Source organism: Colletotrichum orchidophilum (genome assembly GCF_001831195.1).
Source record: "Colletotrichum orchidophilum strain IMI 309357 chromosome Unknown Scaffold_91.1, whole genome shotgun sequence".
NCBI lineage: Eukaryota > Fungi > Ascomycota > Sordariomycetes > Glomerellales > Glomerellaceae > Colletotrichum > Colletotrichum orchidophilum.
The window spans coordinates 117,006-128,962 of NW_019173047.1; the positions used below are offsets into that span (position 1 = coordinate 117,006).

Sequence of the window (11,957 nt, forward strand, 5' to 3'; positions counted from 1 at the left end):
GCGTACACCAAAAGGTCCCCTGCTGTTTTTTGAGTTGTTATTCGTCATTTGGAAAGGAGAAAATTCCTCATGCAGAAATTACGCCCGCTCATGACGGCGCGGTGGTAAGGTAGGGGTAAGGCGGCCCACAGCGTTGGTAACGAACGATACTCACGTGCACTTTGAGAATCAATCGCCTCTGATTCTCCAACTAAGTCCAATCCTCTCTCAAAGTCATCAAGATCCATCACTTCTTCACCCGCAAGAAAGGCCCTTGTCTTTCGGAGTTTACTACAACATGTGCTCTCGCCCAGCTTCTTGTCGCACAGTGGGTGTCGACTCTGCGATCGATGTTGACGCAGCACTTCAACCCACACCGCCTAATGATGTGCCCGACCGTGAGGTCATCGTTGAGGCCGATGACCAAGTATGAATACCAACGTGATGTGCGCTGGATAACAGAAGACGCTAACGACATAGAATAATGAGGAAGAAGCAGATGAATCGGTAAGATCTTGAAGTTCTTTTCAGGGCTGGGACTCGCCCATCCTTAGAGAGCTCGATGCTCACGTCCAGGTAGGGGAGCATAGCATCGTCAAGCATGAGCCCAACCAGCTCAATCTTTGGATATCGAATAGAGAACGGAAGAACCTATCATAAATACAAGGATGGCAGTAAGTGTTGGATACTCATTCGATTCATCGATTACTCTCCACTACTAGATCTCAGAAGTAACTGACGTTCCAGAATATACTTTGCCCAACGATGAGAGAGAGACCGAAAGACTGGGTTGGTATATACCCAGAATTTATATTGCATGTTCTAATGAAAAGGATTTAGATTTGCAGCACAGTTTGTTCTTACTTACATTTGACGATAGACTTGGTACTGCTCCACCGAACGAACCAGGCGGCAAGGCTGGCAGAGTTCTCGATGTGGGTACAGGTAGTGGGATTTGGGCTATTGAATTTGGTGATGAGCACCCGGACTCTGAGGTTGGTTACTCTAGGAAGTAAATTGGAACAGTGATTAATGCGTCCTAGGTTCGGGGTATCGATCTCTCTGCTGCACAACCAACATTGTAAGTCCTCTTACTGAGAGCAATCTTGACAAGTAAAACGACATAATCTCATTGTCTAGTACGCCCCGAAACGTAAAATTTTTAGTTGACGACCTCGAGGAGCCTTGGACATACTCGCGACCTTTTGACTACATACATAGCCGAATGATGAACTCTTCCATCAGAGACTGGCGAGAGTACATACAAAATTGTTACGAGTGAGTTGCTCAAGATGGCTGCTTTTCAAGATCTACAGTTCGCCCGTTAATTCCAATGAGGACGCAGTAACCTTAACCCGGACGGTTACCTGGAACTGAATGAGATTGATCTTATGCCACTCTCTGATGATGGTACCTTGAAACCGGAGCACTCCATCTTAAGAACGGTCAGAATGCTCCAAGAAGCCTCGGAGCACTTGGGGCGCCCATATCAAGACATCAAGGCTTTAAAGGCGATCTTAATGGAGACGGGATTTACTGGCGTGACGATGCAACACTTCAAATGGCCAACCAACCCTTGGCCAAAGGAAGCACGGCATAAAGAGCTTGGAGTTTGGCATAACGAGAATCTCGCACAAGGATGGGAGGCGATATGTATGGCGCCACTGACGAGGGCCCTGCAGTGGACCAAGAACGAGGTTTTGGTGTTGATGGCCGAAAACCGCAAGGAGTTCTGTGACCGGAGTATCCATGCATACTTCTCTATGTGAGTTATCCGTGTCTCTATGCTGCATGTGACTGAATCATACAAATTATCGAATTTTCAGCTGACAGTCGTGTTTCAGATGGTCGATACATGGACGGAAGCCAATGAATCCGGATGTTGCTCGTACAGACAGCAATACATGAAAGCAAGGCACGGTATGCTCGATGTTCAATACGAAAGCAGATGTTGAAACAGATTTTGGACATCTTCCTGTTAGAATTAAAAGCACACATTTTGACAAAATTATCACAAACCAAACCCCTGGATATTAGACTAGTCAACCGCTTCGAGATCCTTCTGTGAAGAGAGGGCCATGGTCGCTTTTCTTCAGCGGCTGACGGTACCAAACCAAATAGTTTGGTCGAGTGGGAGAATCACTCGAGAAGAAACCTGGCAGCCTACGGCTCACAAGTTATTGACCTCCTAGACATTTCCTCCCATAACCCAGAGTTTCAGCTCCGTCCCATACCGGCTAGTGATCCTGTCCTCTCCGGTACCCATTGGAAGATGTGGCACAAGGAGGTTGGCGGCTCTCTATTCCGTACCCCCGAAGACTTTTGGGACACTGTGCTCAAAGAAAAGCATGCCGACATGCTCCATCTTCTCCAGTTTCCCTAAAAGAGCGAACCTCCCAGGCGGCTCATAGCTGACAAGAAGGTCATCAACGCCTGCGGTGGACTGATCAAGGAGGTCAAGCATCCTGGATTCTATGGTGTGGACACCCACTTTAAGGATGACGAGACCATGAACTACCTCGTTAGAGTTCCCACGTCCAAGGTGAAGGCAAATGGGGTTATGCTGGCCTGGAAGATTAACGGCGAAGTCCCTCCCTTATCCACAGAAGTATACTTTGCATTGCTGTCTTTGGTCACATCGGAGCTCGAAGGGATGGGCTGACTCAGGTGGTGGTCGCTGGCCGGAGTGGGTTGAGCTCTCGGCCGACGGTGGGTTCAATTGGTAAACCGTGCCAGCCGAGAATCTCTCAAAGAAGCGTAAGTGAACCTGGCGAGCGTGGGAGATGGATCTTTCTTGCGATGTAGAGGGCTGGATCGAGATTACCCGTCGTTTCTGGGACAATTCTCCCAGTACTCAGTCGCCTGGTGTACGCACCACATGGAATTGGGTTTTCTCGTCACAGAATCTCGATTTACAGTGTGATCAACAACCGACCGAGCACCATGGCCCGCCTTCAAGAATTTGCAGCCAAGGGCATTCAGTTCGCTCCAATCACTGTGCCCCTGGCCCTCCCGTCTCAGCCTGGGATGACTACAAGGAGTACTTCGAGCGGCACGATCCACGGGACGCTGAGGATTAGTCGGCTGGCTTTCGGTTTCCCTTCTAATCTTGATATTGCAGCCTGGCCTCACTGCATACGCGGAACCTCCCTAAATATTTCAAAGTGTGCATATGTGACCTATGGTGGAATCTGAGCAAATATAGGAAATAGAAAAAAAGGGACTGAACCTCTCGGGTACTCATCGCCCCACGCTAACTGCACCAGACTGGAGCTTGCCTGCGTTCATAGGAGGACCCACCGCAGCCATTCTGCAGTCCATCTGATGATTTTGGGAATTGGCCACTGCTTAGGTAGAGATGGAGACAACAACCGAAAGATGGGCTATTGCAGGGCTTTTTGGTGCGTGGGCCACATGCCAGCTGCCACTTCTGGAAACTGTTCCCCGAGTACCAGGGTTCCGACGCAGATACCAAGCTGGTTGAATCCAAGCGTGACAAACCAACATGCATATCTGTGCAGGGCAGTCGTCTCCAGCCGAGAAGAGGGGTAACTCGACGTGGGTCAGACTCCCCCCAACTGTATCCCACCGGCCTCGTGGTTTTATGTCTCCAATATTTCCTCTGCTCTCAATCGCGCAGACATAGATCGTAGAAAGCGAGGCCGGTGCTGAACAAAACGTTGCATTCACTTTACCCGCGGCTCTTCAATTCGGGATGGGACGGCCCCCAAAAAGGTAATCGCGGGCGAAAGATAAAGTAGGATAAAATGTGCAACGACAGTAACCCCACTCCCCCACCCGCCGCCATTGCGGCTGAAGAGGTGAGATGGCATCGAGTTTGATCAGTCCTGGCATTAACTCATTGCTCAATCTACGCATTGTTAGATCCAGGACGACAATGCTTCATTCAGTGGTGTGAGTACCTCAGAAGTTACGCCACGAAACATCGGCAGAAGAAAACTGACCCGGTGGCTTCAGGGAAGTATCGCGTCATCTACCTCGACTGTCGCGGCCTCGATTCTCGAGTCCAGGTTAGAGAATGGGAGAACGTATCACAAGTACAAGGAAGGGAGTGCGAGTAATCCAAATCAGTCAAGTCTGAACAATGGCTAACCAAAGCAGAGTATTGGGTACCCAACGACGAGAGAGAGAAGGACAGACTCGGTATGTTGACATTCTCCTAGACTGGCGGCCGTGTATCTTTGACTGACTGGCGGGTCTAGACATTGTGCATAACCTCTACCTTTTGACTTTCGACTACTACCTTGGAAACGCGCCGCCCGCCAGAGAGGACTCAAAAGTCGGTCGCGTGCTTGACGTCGGCACGGGCACCGGCCTGTGGGCAATTGAATTCGGAGAGGATCACCCCGAGGCCGAGGTCCGCAAAGCTCACCACAATCTGTAACCCGGTCATACCAAGTGCTGATACTTTTCATAGGTTGTCGGCATCGACCTGTCGGCTTCCCAGCCAAACTTGTGAGAGTCGAGGTTGCAGAATTCCCATCTGAGCGGGTTCGCTGACGAGACTACTAGCGTCCCTCCTAATGTTCGGTTCGAGATTGATGATATCGAGGAACCGTGGACTTTCAGCAATCTCTTTGACTACATCCATAGCCGGATGATGAAAGGCAGCATTCGCGACTGGAAAAAGTTCCTCCAGAGATGTTTCGAGTTGGTTGCCTCTGGTGTATCCGTGCCGTGTGCGTCTTGTCGCTAATCGCTCGACCCACGCTCAGGAATCTCAGCCCCGGGGGTTATCTCGAGCTAAACGATGTGGACTTCTTCCCCTTGTCAGACGATGACACCATCCCCAAGGAGAGCAAACTTATTAGGGCCTTCCAGCTCTGCTTCGACGCACTCGAAAAGCTCGGGTCCCCGTTTGAGGAGTTTAGTCTCTTCGAGGGCCTGCTCTCAGAGGTCGGGTTTCAAGACATCCAAGTGCAGCGGTTCAAATGGCCCACGAACACGTGGCCTAAAGACAAGAAGCACAAGGATCTTGGCGAGTGGAACCACGAGAACCTGTCGCCCAACCTGGACGGGCTTCTAATGGCGCCGTTAACGCGGGCTTTGGATATGACCCAGGCCGAAGTCTACATTACGGCAATGGAGGCTCGCAAGGAGCTCGCGGATAGAAACATTCACGCCTATTTCAATGTGTAGGACGCTACCTTCCATTCTGTCCTGAGATTCATCTCCTAACCCTTTCTTTCCAGGTGGTCGATTCACGGCCGGAAGCCATTGTAGAACTCGGATTACCAGGTGCTTGATGGAACAGTGTTGAGATGCTTATTGAATTGTTCTACTGCGAGATTGGATAAATCATATTGAAGCATTCGGAAGAAAGCCTCTTTTGTGGCTAGCCGGAGGTATATTTGGCTGAGAAAAGCAGGCAAACGTGAATGAGCTCCTATTCGAGTTCAGGCCATTTTTTTTTTTGAAAAAAATCAGTTCAGCTTTCATAAGAGTTTCATAGCTCAGAAAAATTTGTGTCGCCTGTTTTGCGGAATTCTAGCTTCTGCTCCTGCCATCCCTATTGAGGGTATTCACATACTTGGGCTCAGTATTTCTGAGTGGTTCTGTGATACTTTGGCATTTTTCAATAATTCTCGACCGTTGGGCAAGCTCAAGTATAGCAAGCGGAGCAGGGCGATTGAGGCTGGGGCGAACGCGAGCTCATCTCGTATTCAATGAGGCTAATCCACCAAGAACAAAAGCACTATTCTTAGAACTTACAAAGCATCTTGGCTCACACTGGCCACTGAATGATGGATGTCGATCAAAAAGAATAAAAGTAGCAAGTACCCATCTTCTAACATGGGATCCGTAGCCTCGCTCTGTTCAGACTGACCTAATGTCCTCCGCATTTTGACGATCCGCAAACTCACCCAACGGAAGCCTACAATAACATTTTGTTGCAGTAAAGCAACGCTGCTCACATCACATTTTAACGCATCGTGAATCGAAGAGCTAATAGCTCAGCCTGCAAATTGCCAGCAATCAAGGCCGTCTTCTTAAGCTCCGGCTTCGATCATGAACATAATTGCCGGGCACTCTTAATGCGATCCTCATCTTCGTTAACTTCTCGGCGACCCGGCCCAGACTACCTCAGAAGCTTCGCCGCAAGAACTATACAACTTCTTACTACCCGAAGGTCAGCAATCTTTCAATATGTCTTTGTATGGTCAGCTGTCGCTCAACATCACTGCATACACAAGCCGGTTCTATGGGATGCCCAAAACCGTGGCCGGTTACGACTTCATCAGACCATTGCCGCAGCAAGCTCGCAGCAAGCTCACTACGCCTACGTCCAAGATACGGTGGAACAGTGGCTTACAGTCACCCACACGCCGGTCCCCAAGGTCAACAGCACCGAGGGCCCTGTGACTGATGTCTTTTACATAATCCCGACCTGGATTGCCACCCTCTATTGAGTTAACCGCGGCGCTAAGCTCTGACGCGTACACCAAGAAAGTCAACTGCACTGCAAAAAAGGGCTTGACTATGGGTATCGATACGTTTGATATGTGGGATCATAAGGCTGTGGAATTTCAAGGTTGACCATACCTTTTACCTGCCGGGCTTATATCCTATACCGACGGGCTACACGGGTCTCACGCCGGCAACTGGGACATGGTGGCCAATGTCGGTATATGGAGCCTCGACTACAATACGCGGGACAAGTGGAGGCCAGGCTGGCTCTCCGATGACCACGGCGAGTGCGTCGTTCCATCTGCCGTAGCCTTCAACAGCAGCAACATCACCTCGTCGGCGATGCTTAAACTCACACCACTCGAGAGTTTCGGCAGCATGAAGGCCTTGGTGCTGAAGTGGAATGAAACGACACTAGTGGCCGAGATGCGGTCGAAGGAGGGCATCAATGTCAACTCTTGCACGACTGTCATGTTTTACTACACTTTGACGATGGATCTCGGGGCGAGTGAGGGTCCGATCCGAGTCCTATATGATACCTCCGGGTGGAGAACAGCCATTTTCATCAATGATAACTTTTGTTAGTGCGCCGTTGAGCTTGAACGGTGGGGGTGCGAGCTCGGCGGGGGTGCGAGCCCCTCGATGGATTTGGGTTGTGGCGGTGACTGTCGTGAAGCAGGATGGTGACGATTACACAATCCGCATTGTTATACCGTGATTCAAAGTGATTACCAAGTCAACCGGATGCGTAGGACGCATGGGAACCTTTAGACTGGGATTGCTGAAGAGTTGCTTGATAACGGATGCCTACTGCCACGCGCTCTCGAGCGCCAGAGGTCCAATCAATGACGGCCATGTAAAGGTTGGAAAACAGCCACCAGACGTGGCAAATCGTCATTGGGGACTGATTTGTCGACTCAGTACACGTCATGGAGGCATGAACGGCAGTCCATCATGCGATTGTCAAAAGGCAGCGTTTCGTATTCTGCGACACTCCAAACTCGAGATGCGCAGGATGGGATGAAGGTGCTCGCTCTGTCAGAGGAAAGGAAGATGGGGTTTCCATGGAAAAGCTGCCCGTGTGAAGTTCGGCTGGTAAGTTCAGACCGAAACTGTTGACAGAAGCATGGCGCCACCTGCAGAGTTCATGATAATCGATCGTGGCTATTGTTTGATCGTCGACACTCCCAGAGAGGTTGTGAACGTGACATGAAGAGTCATTAACTTCCTCCAAATTTCATCTTGATAACAGAAGGGAATTGCGGATGACAACTTTTGAAAATAAGCGGCAATCGGAATCGACTTACACGTGGTTTCGGTGCCATGGACCTATCCCTAGATCGTAGGCTTTAAAGACGGTCAGACTCGATTGCTTACAGGTACTTGGATCATACCCTGCGACACCTCAATGTACATCGGCAGACTTCAAAGAGACTAGACCTTTGCTATGCCATGGTAAAGAAAATGATAAGATCTTGATCGGGTACAATGATAGACACGGGTTGCCGTTGAGTGCAATGCTCGCCATCAAATGAGCCTCAGTTCAGGCGCTTGAATCATCCGATCGTCAGGCCGTCTGATCGCTGTGAAACTGTGTGGCATTTGTCCTCACGGGATGAGAGTCGAGTCATATTGCCTCAAAGACGGTTGAGAAACTCAAAGTGCTGTAGGCCGGACTCCGAAGAGCGAGGGAGATCAGACTACATGTGAGGGGACGGCAGGAGTGATTGCTTGTCAATACGTGAATCATTCCCGATCCGATGGACGTTGTATGAGATGATTTCCTGCCAGTCAAACATGACGGGCATGGGTGGCTAAGGTCGCATGGTGACAATGTCTAGGACCCCCCCACCTGGCACTGATGCGTCTGAAGTCTCTGATCGCGTGAAACAGTAGATCTCAAGGCAGGCAACCAGTCGAAGGCTCTGCTTTGGGTGCCGTAGACACGTTGACAGAAGTCGTTCCCACGACAAGTTGGACAGAGTTTTGGCCAGATTGTGAGCTGGAGTCATCTTCACATTCTCGCCGTAAAGGAACCAATTGGCGTGCTAATATTTTGTGTGGTTCACGGCATTTGCGAGGTTGTTAAGACTCCAGTGCAGTCATTTGAGTTCCAGACTTGGGATTTGCTGCAGGCACGGAGGAGGCATGCCCGCCTGTCTACCACAATAAGCTTACCAACGACTAGCGGCAGTCACACCCACTTTGAGAGATTGCAGAGACACACGGCCATATCGTGTGGATTCTGTTCTTGATTGATCAGGAGTTGCGGCCATAGTATTCGCTGATTGAGATCGGTTGAGCCCCAGCCGTTGCTCGGGGCGACATGCCGAATAGGGGGACCTTGTCCCCGGTTGGTGCATCTTCAGGGAGAGCAGGCACATTTTGGAGCGTACATCGCCTGCAGAAATGCGTAGTAATCAAGCGTTCAAGACATCAGCAGCGCGGGTATGTCTTGCGCTAAGCCCTAAGAGAATGCGAAGTTGACCCCTTACCGACCAGTCACCCGCCCGGCGACCTCGCGATCCGGAGCCCAGCGAGAGTTTCCATTGGCTTTCAAAGCAGTTAAGCATTCGGCAGTGGGGGCTCGGCTTTGAGAAGCGGTCGTTGTCTCTTGAGACGCACGGGGAAGACCCTCCCCCTTCCCCTCATCCCACCCATGCCGCCATCTCAAAACGCTTCCACCCTTACCCAGGCGAAACTCGCTCTATAACAACCTGCGGCTGGATCTGTCTGATCTTCCGCCTCATGATTCCGTCCGCACCGTCGTCGAGGCGTCTGAAGCCTACGGCGCTTTACCGAATGCGCCCACCACGCGTCGCAACAGCCAAAAACTCTGCTGATATCGCGACCCATGTCGCAATAACAAACGCAAATCCAGCCACAGCACCATCGCTTGCGAGCTGATGTCGCGCCCAGTTGACGCCATGACGACCTCACATCCCCGCCCGATTTGCCTAATGAGTGGCTGACTTGGCGATGACATGGTTAACCGTTGTCGTTCGTCGCACCCCTGGCACATGCCATACCATGATTTCGGGTTCGACCGATTCCTATACCTGGCAATCTTTTTTGTCGCCGTCTTAACCGATCCGGCTCGTCTCATGTTGTCTCGTCCCCCCTCGGCCTCCATACCCCGGGGAAGGGTCGTCTGTCTGGAGTTTTGGAGTCTCACCGCAACGGCGTGCGAGCCAAATGCTGGCCGAGCATGAGGCTCTTGCTCTGGACCGTCTGAATTTCACTGACGCACAAGGATCTGCTCTGATCTTGTTTTCCGTCCAATCTCTTCTTTATAAACCTGGGTGATCTCCCCCTCGGCACCAGAATTCTTCTTCTTGGCTATAGCTTCTCATATCTTCGTAGGACATTCTCTTTGCACCGTTTCGTTTCATTCCTTTCAACCGCGAGTTCTGAGAACTCTTCCATTCTTTGCACTGCCTGCAGACTTGACCCCGTTTTACTATACTATCTTACAAACCACTCTTCGCTTCATACCACGTCAGTCGACAGCACGCAGAAGGCCGGTCTTTTCTGTCTTAATCACTCTCGACCGTCGATAATCTTTATCTCGATCAAGATGAAGTATCAGACCATCACTTTCGCCACCTCGACCCTCCTCGGTCTCGTGGCGGCCAGTCCTTATCACCGCCACCACAATGTGCGACGCGTCACCAAGCGTGAGGTTCCCCAGGAGCACTCCCACGAAATCTTTCTCAACATCACCCGCGAATTCCTGAACAAGGAGAACCCCAAAGGCATCTCCGACCCCGTCTTCGGTCTCCTCGGAGACAAAGCGGCCCAGGCCGGTGCCGGGAAAGTCACCAACCTGGCTTGCCTGCAGCAGGAGACTGCTGACCAGGCCTTCACCAACGCCAAAGCCGCCAAGGACATCCGCGGCATGTCAGCCGCTCTCGTCTACCAGACCCTCGAGCGCAACACCGCGGGCGTCGGCGTGAACAGCGCCGCTTGCACCGACAAGCCCGTCAACGCCGAGATCGCCGCCCTGCCAAAGAAGCATCAAGACCCTGCTGCTGCTGGCGCCGCGGCCAACAACAAGGAGGTTGCTCTGGCGCTGGCCAAGCAGTTGGCCGCCGTCGGCGGTGATCCCATGCTGGCACTCGAGAGCGGCACGTTTGCTCCCGGATCCAAGACCGACAACACCGGCAAGGGTCTGAGCTGTGACACTGATCCGGACCCCACCGGCTGCATCTTCACCCTCAAGAAGCTTGTTCTTGACGCCACCCCCGAAGAAATCACCGCCGCTGCGCAAGGTGTCACTCAGACCGTCACCGGCGGCACCGGTGAGCTCAAGGCAACTCACATCGACATCAAGGGCCTCCCCGTCGCTGGCCAGTCTGGAGGTGCCACCGGAGGACAGGCTTCCAACACTTCTTCCAATGCAGGAAACAATGCCCAGCCAGCCAGCAGCAATACCAACACCAGCACCAACACCAACGACGCTTCTTGTGATGCAGCCAGCTCCAACAACGGTGCGGCCCAAAGCAATGCAAGCAGCGAAGCCGCCAGTGGAGACAACGGGAACAACTCCAACAGCAACGCCGACGCCAATGCCAGCACCGGAAGCGGTAACAACGTCCAAACCTTCACCGGCTCCCTCGGCGGCACCCCTCCACCGGTCATCCAGAGCTCCGGCACGCGCCCCTTCTCCGTTAACGGCGACACCTTCGTCGGCAAGGGCGCCGCCCTCGGCCGGTCCTGCGACATCCAGCACAACGCCTGCTCCCGCGCCGTCAACAGCGGCCAGCTCAGCGGCAAGGTCTCCCAGTGCGACGAGCAAGACACCCAGTGCCGCGCCCAGGCCAAGCTCCGCAGGCGCTCCTTCAAGCGCCAGGCCACCGACTTTGGCTCCTGCAGCGACCCCTCCATCGTCTTCAAGAGCGGCCTGGCCGACCGCCAGACCGCCGCCTTCATCGCCAACAACCAGGGCGACTTCAACCACGGCTCTGCGCAAAAGATTGGCATCATTGCCGGGTTCATCTGCCAGCGCCTGTCGGACAGCTGCAAGGCGCCCGCTGCTACCGTTGAGAGCTGTAAGCAGGCTCAGACGGCGGCCGTGGCTGCTACTCAGGATGAGACTGCTGCGAATGTGTTTAACAGCATGCTTATTGGCGGCTCGGCCAGCGGTAACGTCACTGCTCGTTCCGTCCTCGAACGGTACTGAGCAGGCAATATCGTGGGTGATTGTTAGAACAAAACTTCATGGAAATTGGCATATGGAATAGGGCTTGCATTGGGCTGTGCGCTTCCGGTCGCATTTTGGTGGCAGCATAGAGAGATATAAACTCTGCATGGTTCAATGTCAGGAGGAGCGTTAGGTGTTTTTGGGAGTCCTGGCGGCTGTTTGAATTGAGTCAGAATTTCATGCCTCACATCTCCTTGGCTTGATCATAAGTGACCCCTTCCCATGTACTTCGTAATCCGACATATTGGCTCTTCTTTTGATTGGAGGCCAATTATTATTCAAAAAGAATTCTACGCTCAGGCCCGTAACCAATAGGCTGATTAAATATAGTCATGTGAGGAAAAAG

General features: G+C 52.1%; 4 protein-coding genes across 4 annotated transcripts; all 4 read left to right on the forward strand.

Annotated features, from left to right (window-relative positions):
• Positions 1–1,430: 1,430 nt before the first annotated feature.
• CORC01_09813 (methyltransferase domain-containing protein) lies at positions 1,431–2,641 on the forward strand (the record flags this gene model as incomplete). The annotated part of the gene is made up of 3 exons (XM_022621442.1): positions 1,431–1,744; positions 2,101–2,285; positions 2,391–2,641. 3 exons carry the CDS (start codon positions 1,431–1,433, stop codon positions 2,639–2,641), a joined length of 750 nt encoding a protein of 249 aa, XP_022472056.1.
• A 1,105-nt stretch (positions 2,642–3,746) lies between these two features.
• CORC01_09814 (methyltransferase domain-containing protein) lies at positions 3,747–5,139 on the forward strand (the record flags this gene model as incomplete). Its single annotated transcript, XM_022621443.1, has 7 exons — positions 3,747–3,800; positions 3,865–4,051; positions 4,102–4,143; positions 4,203–4,357; positions 4,418–4,455; positions 4,513–4,650; positions 4,716–5,139. 7 exons carry the CDS (start codon positions 3,747–3,749, stop codon positions 5,137–5,139), a joined length of 1,038 nt encoding a protein of 345 aa, XP_022472057.1.
• Positions 5,140–6,609: 1,470 nt separating this feature from the next.
• Positions 6,610–6,993, forward strand: CORC01_09815 (uncharacterized protein; the record flags this gene model as incomplete). Its single annotated transcript, XM_022621444.1, has 1 exon — positions 6,610–6,993. The coding sequence occupies one exon, from the start codon at positions 6,610–6,612 to the stop codon at positions 6,991–6,993; it is 384 nt and encodes a 127-aa protein (XP_022472058.1).
• A 2,992-nt stretch (positions 6,994–9,985) lies between these two features.
• Positions 9,986–11,590, forward strand: CORC01_09816 (uncharacterized protein; the record flags this gene model as incomplete). Its single annotated transcript, XM_022621445.1, has 1 exon — positions 9,986–11,590. The coding sequence occupies one exon, from the start codon at positions 9,986–9,988 to the stop codon at positions 11,588–11,590; it is 1,605 nt and encodes a 534-aa protein (XP_022472059.1).
• Positions 11,591–11,957: the final 367 nt, after the last annotated feature.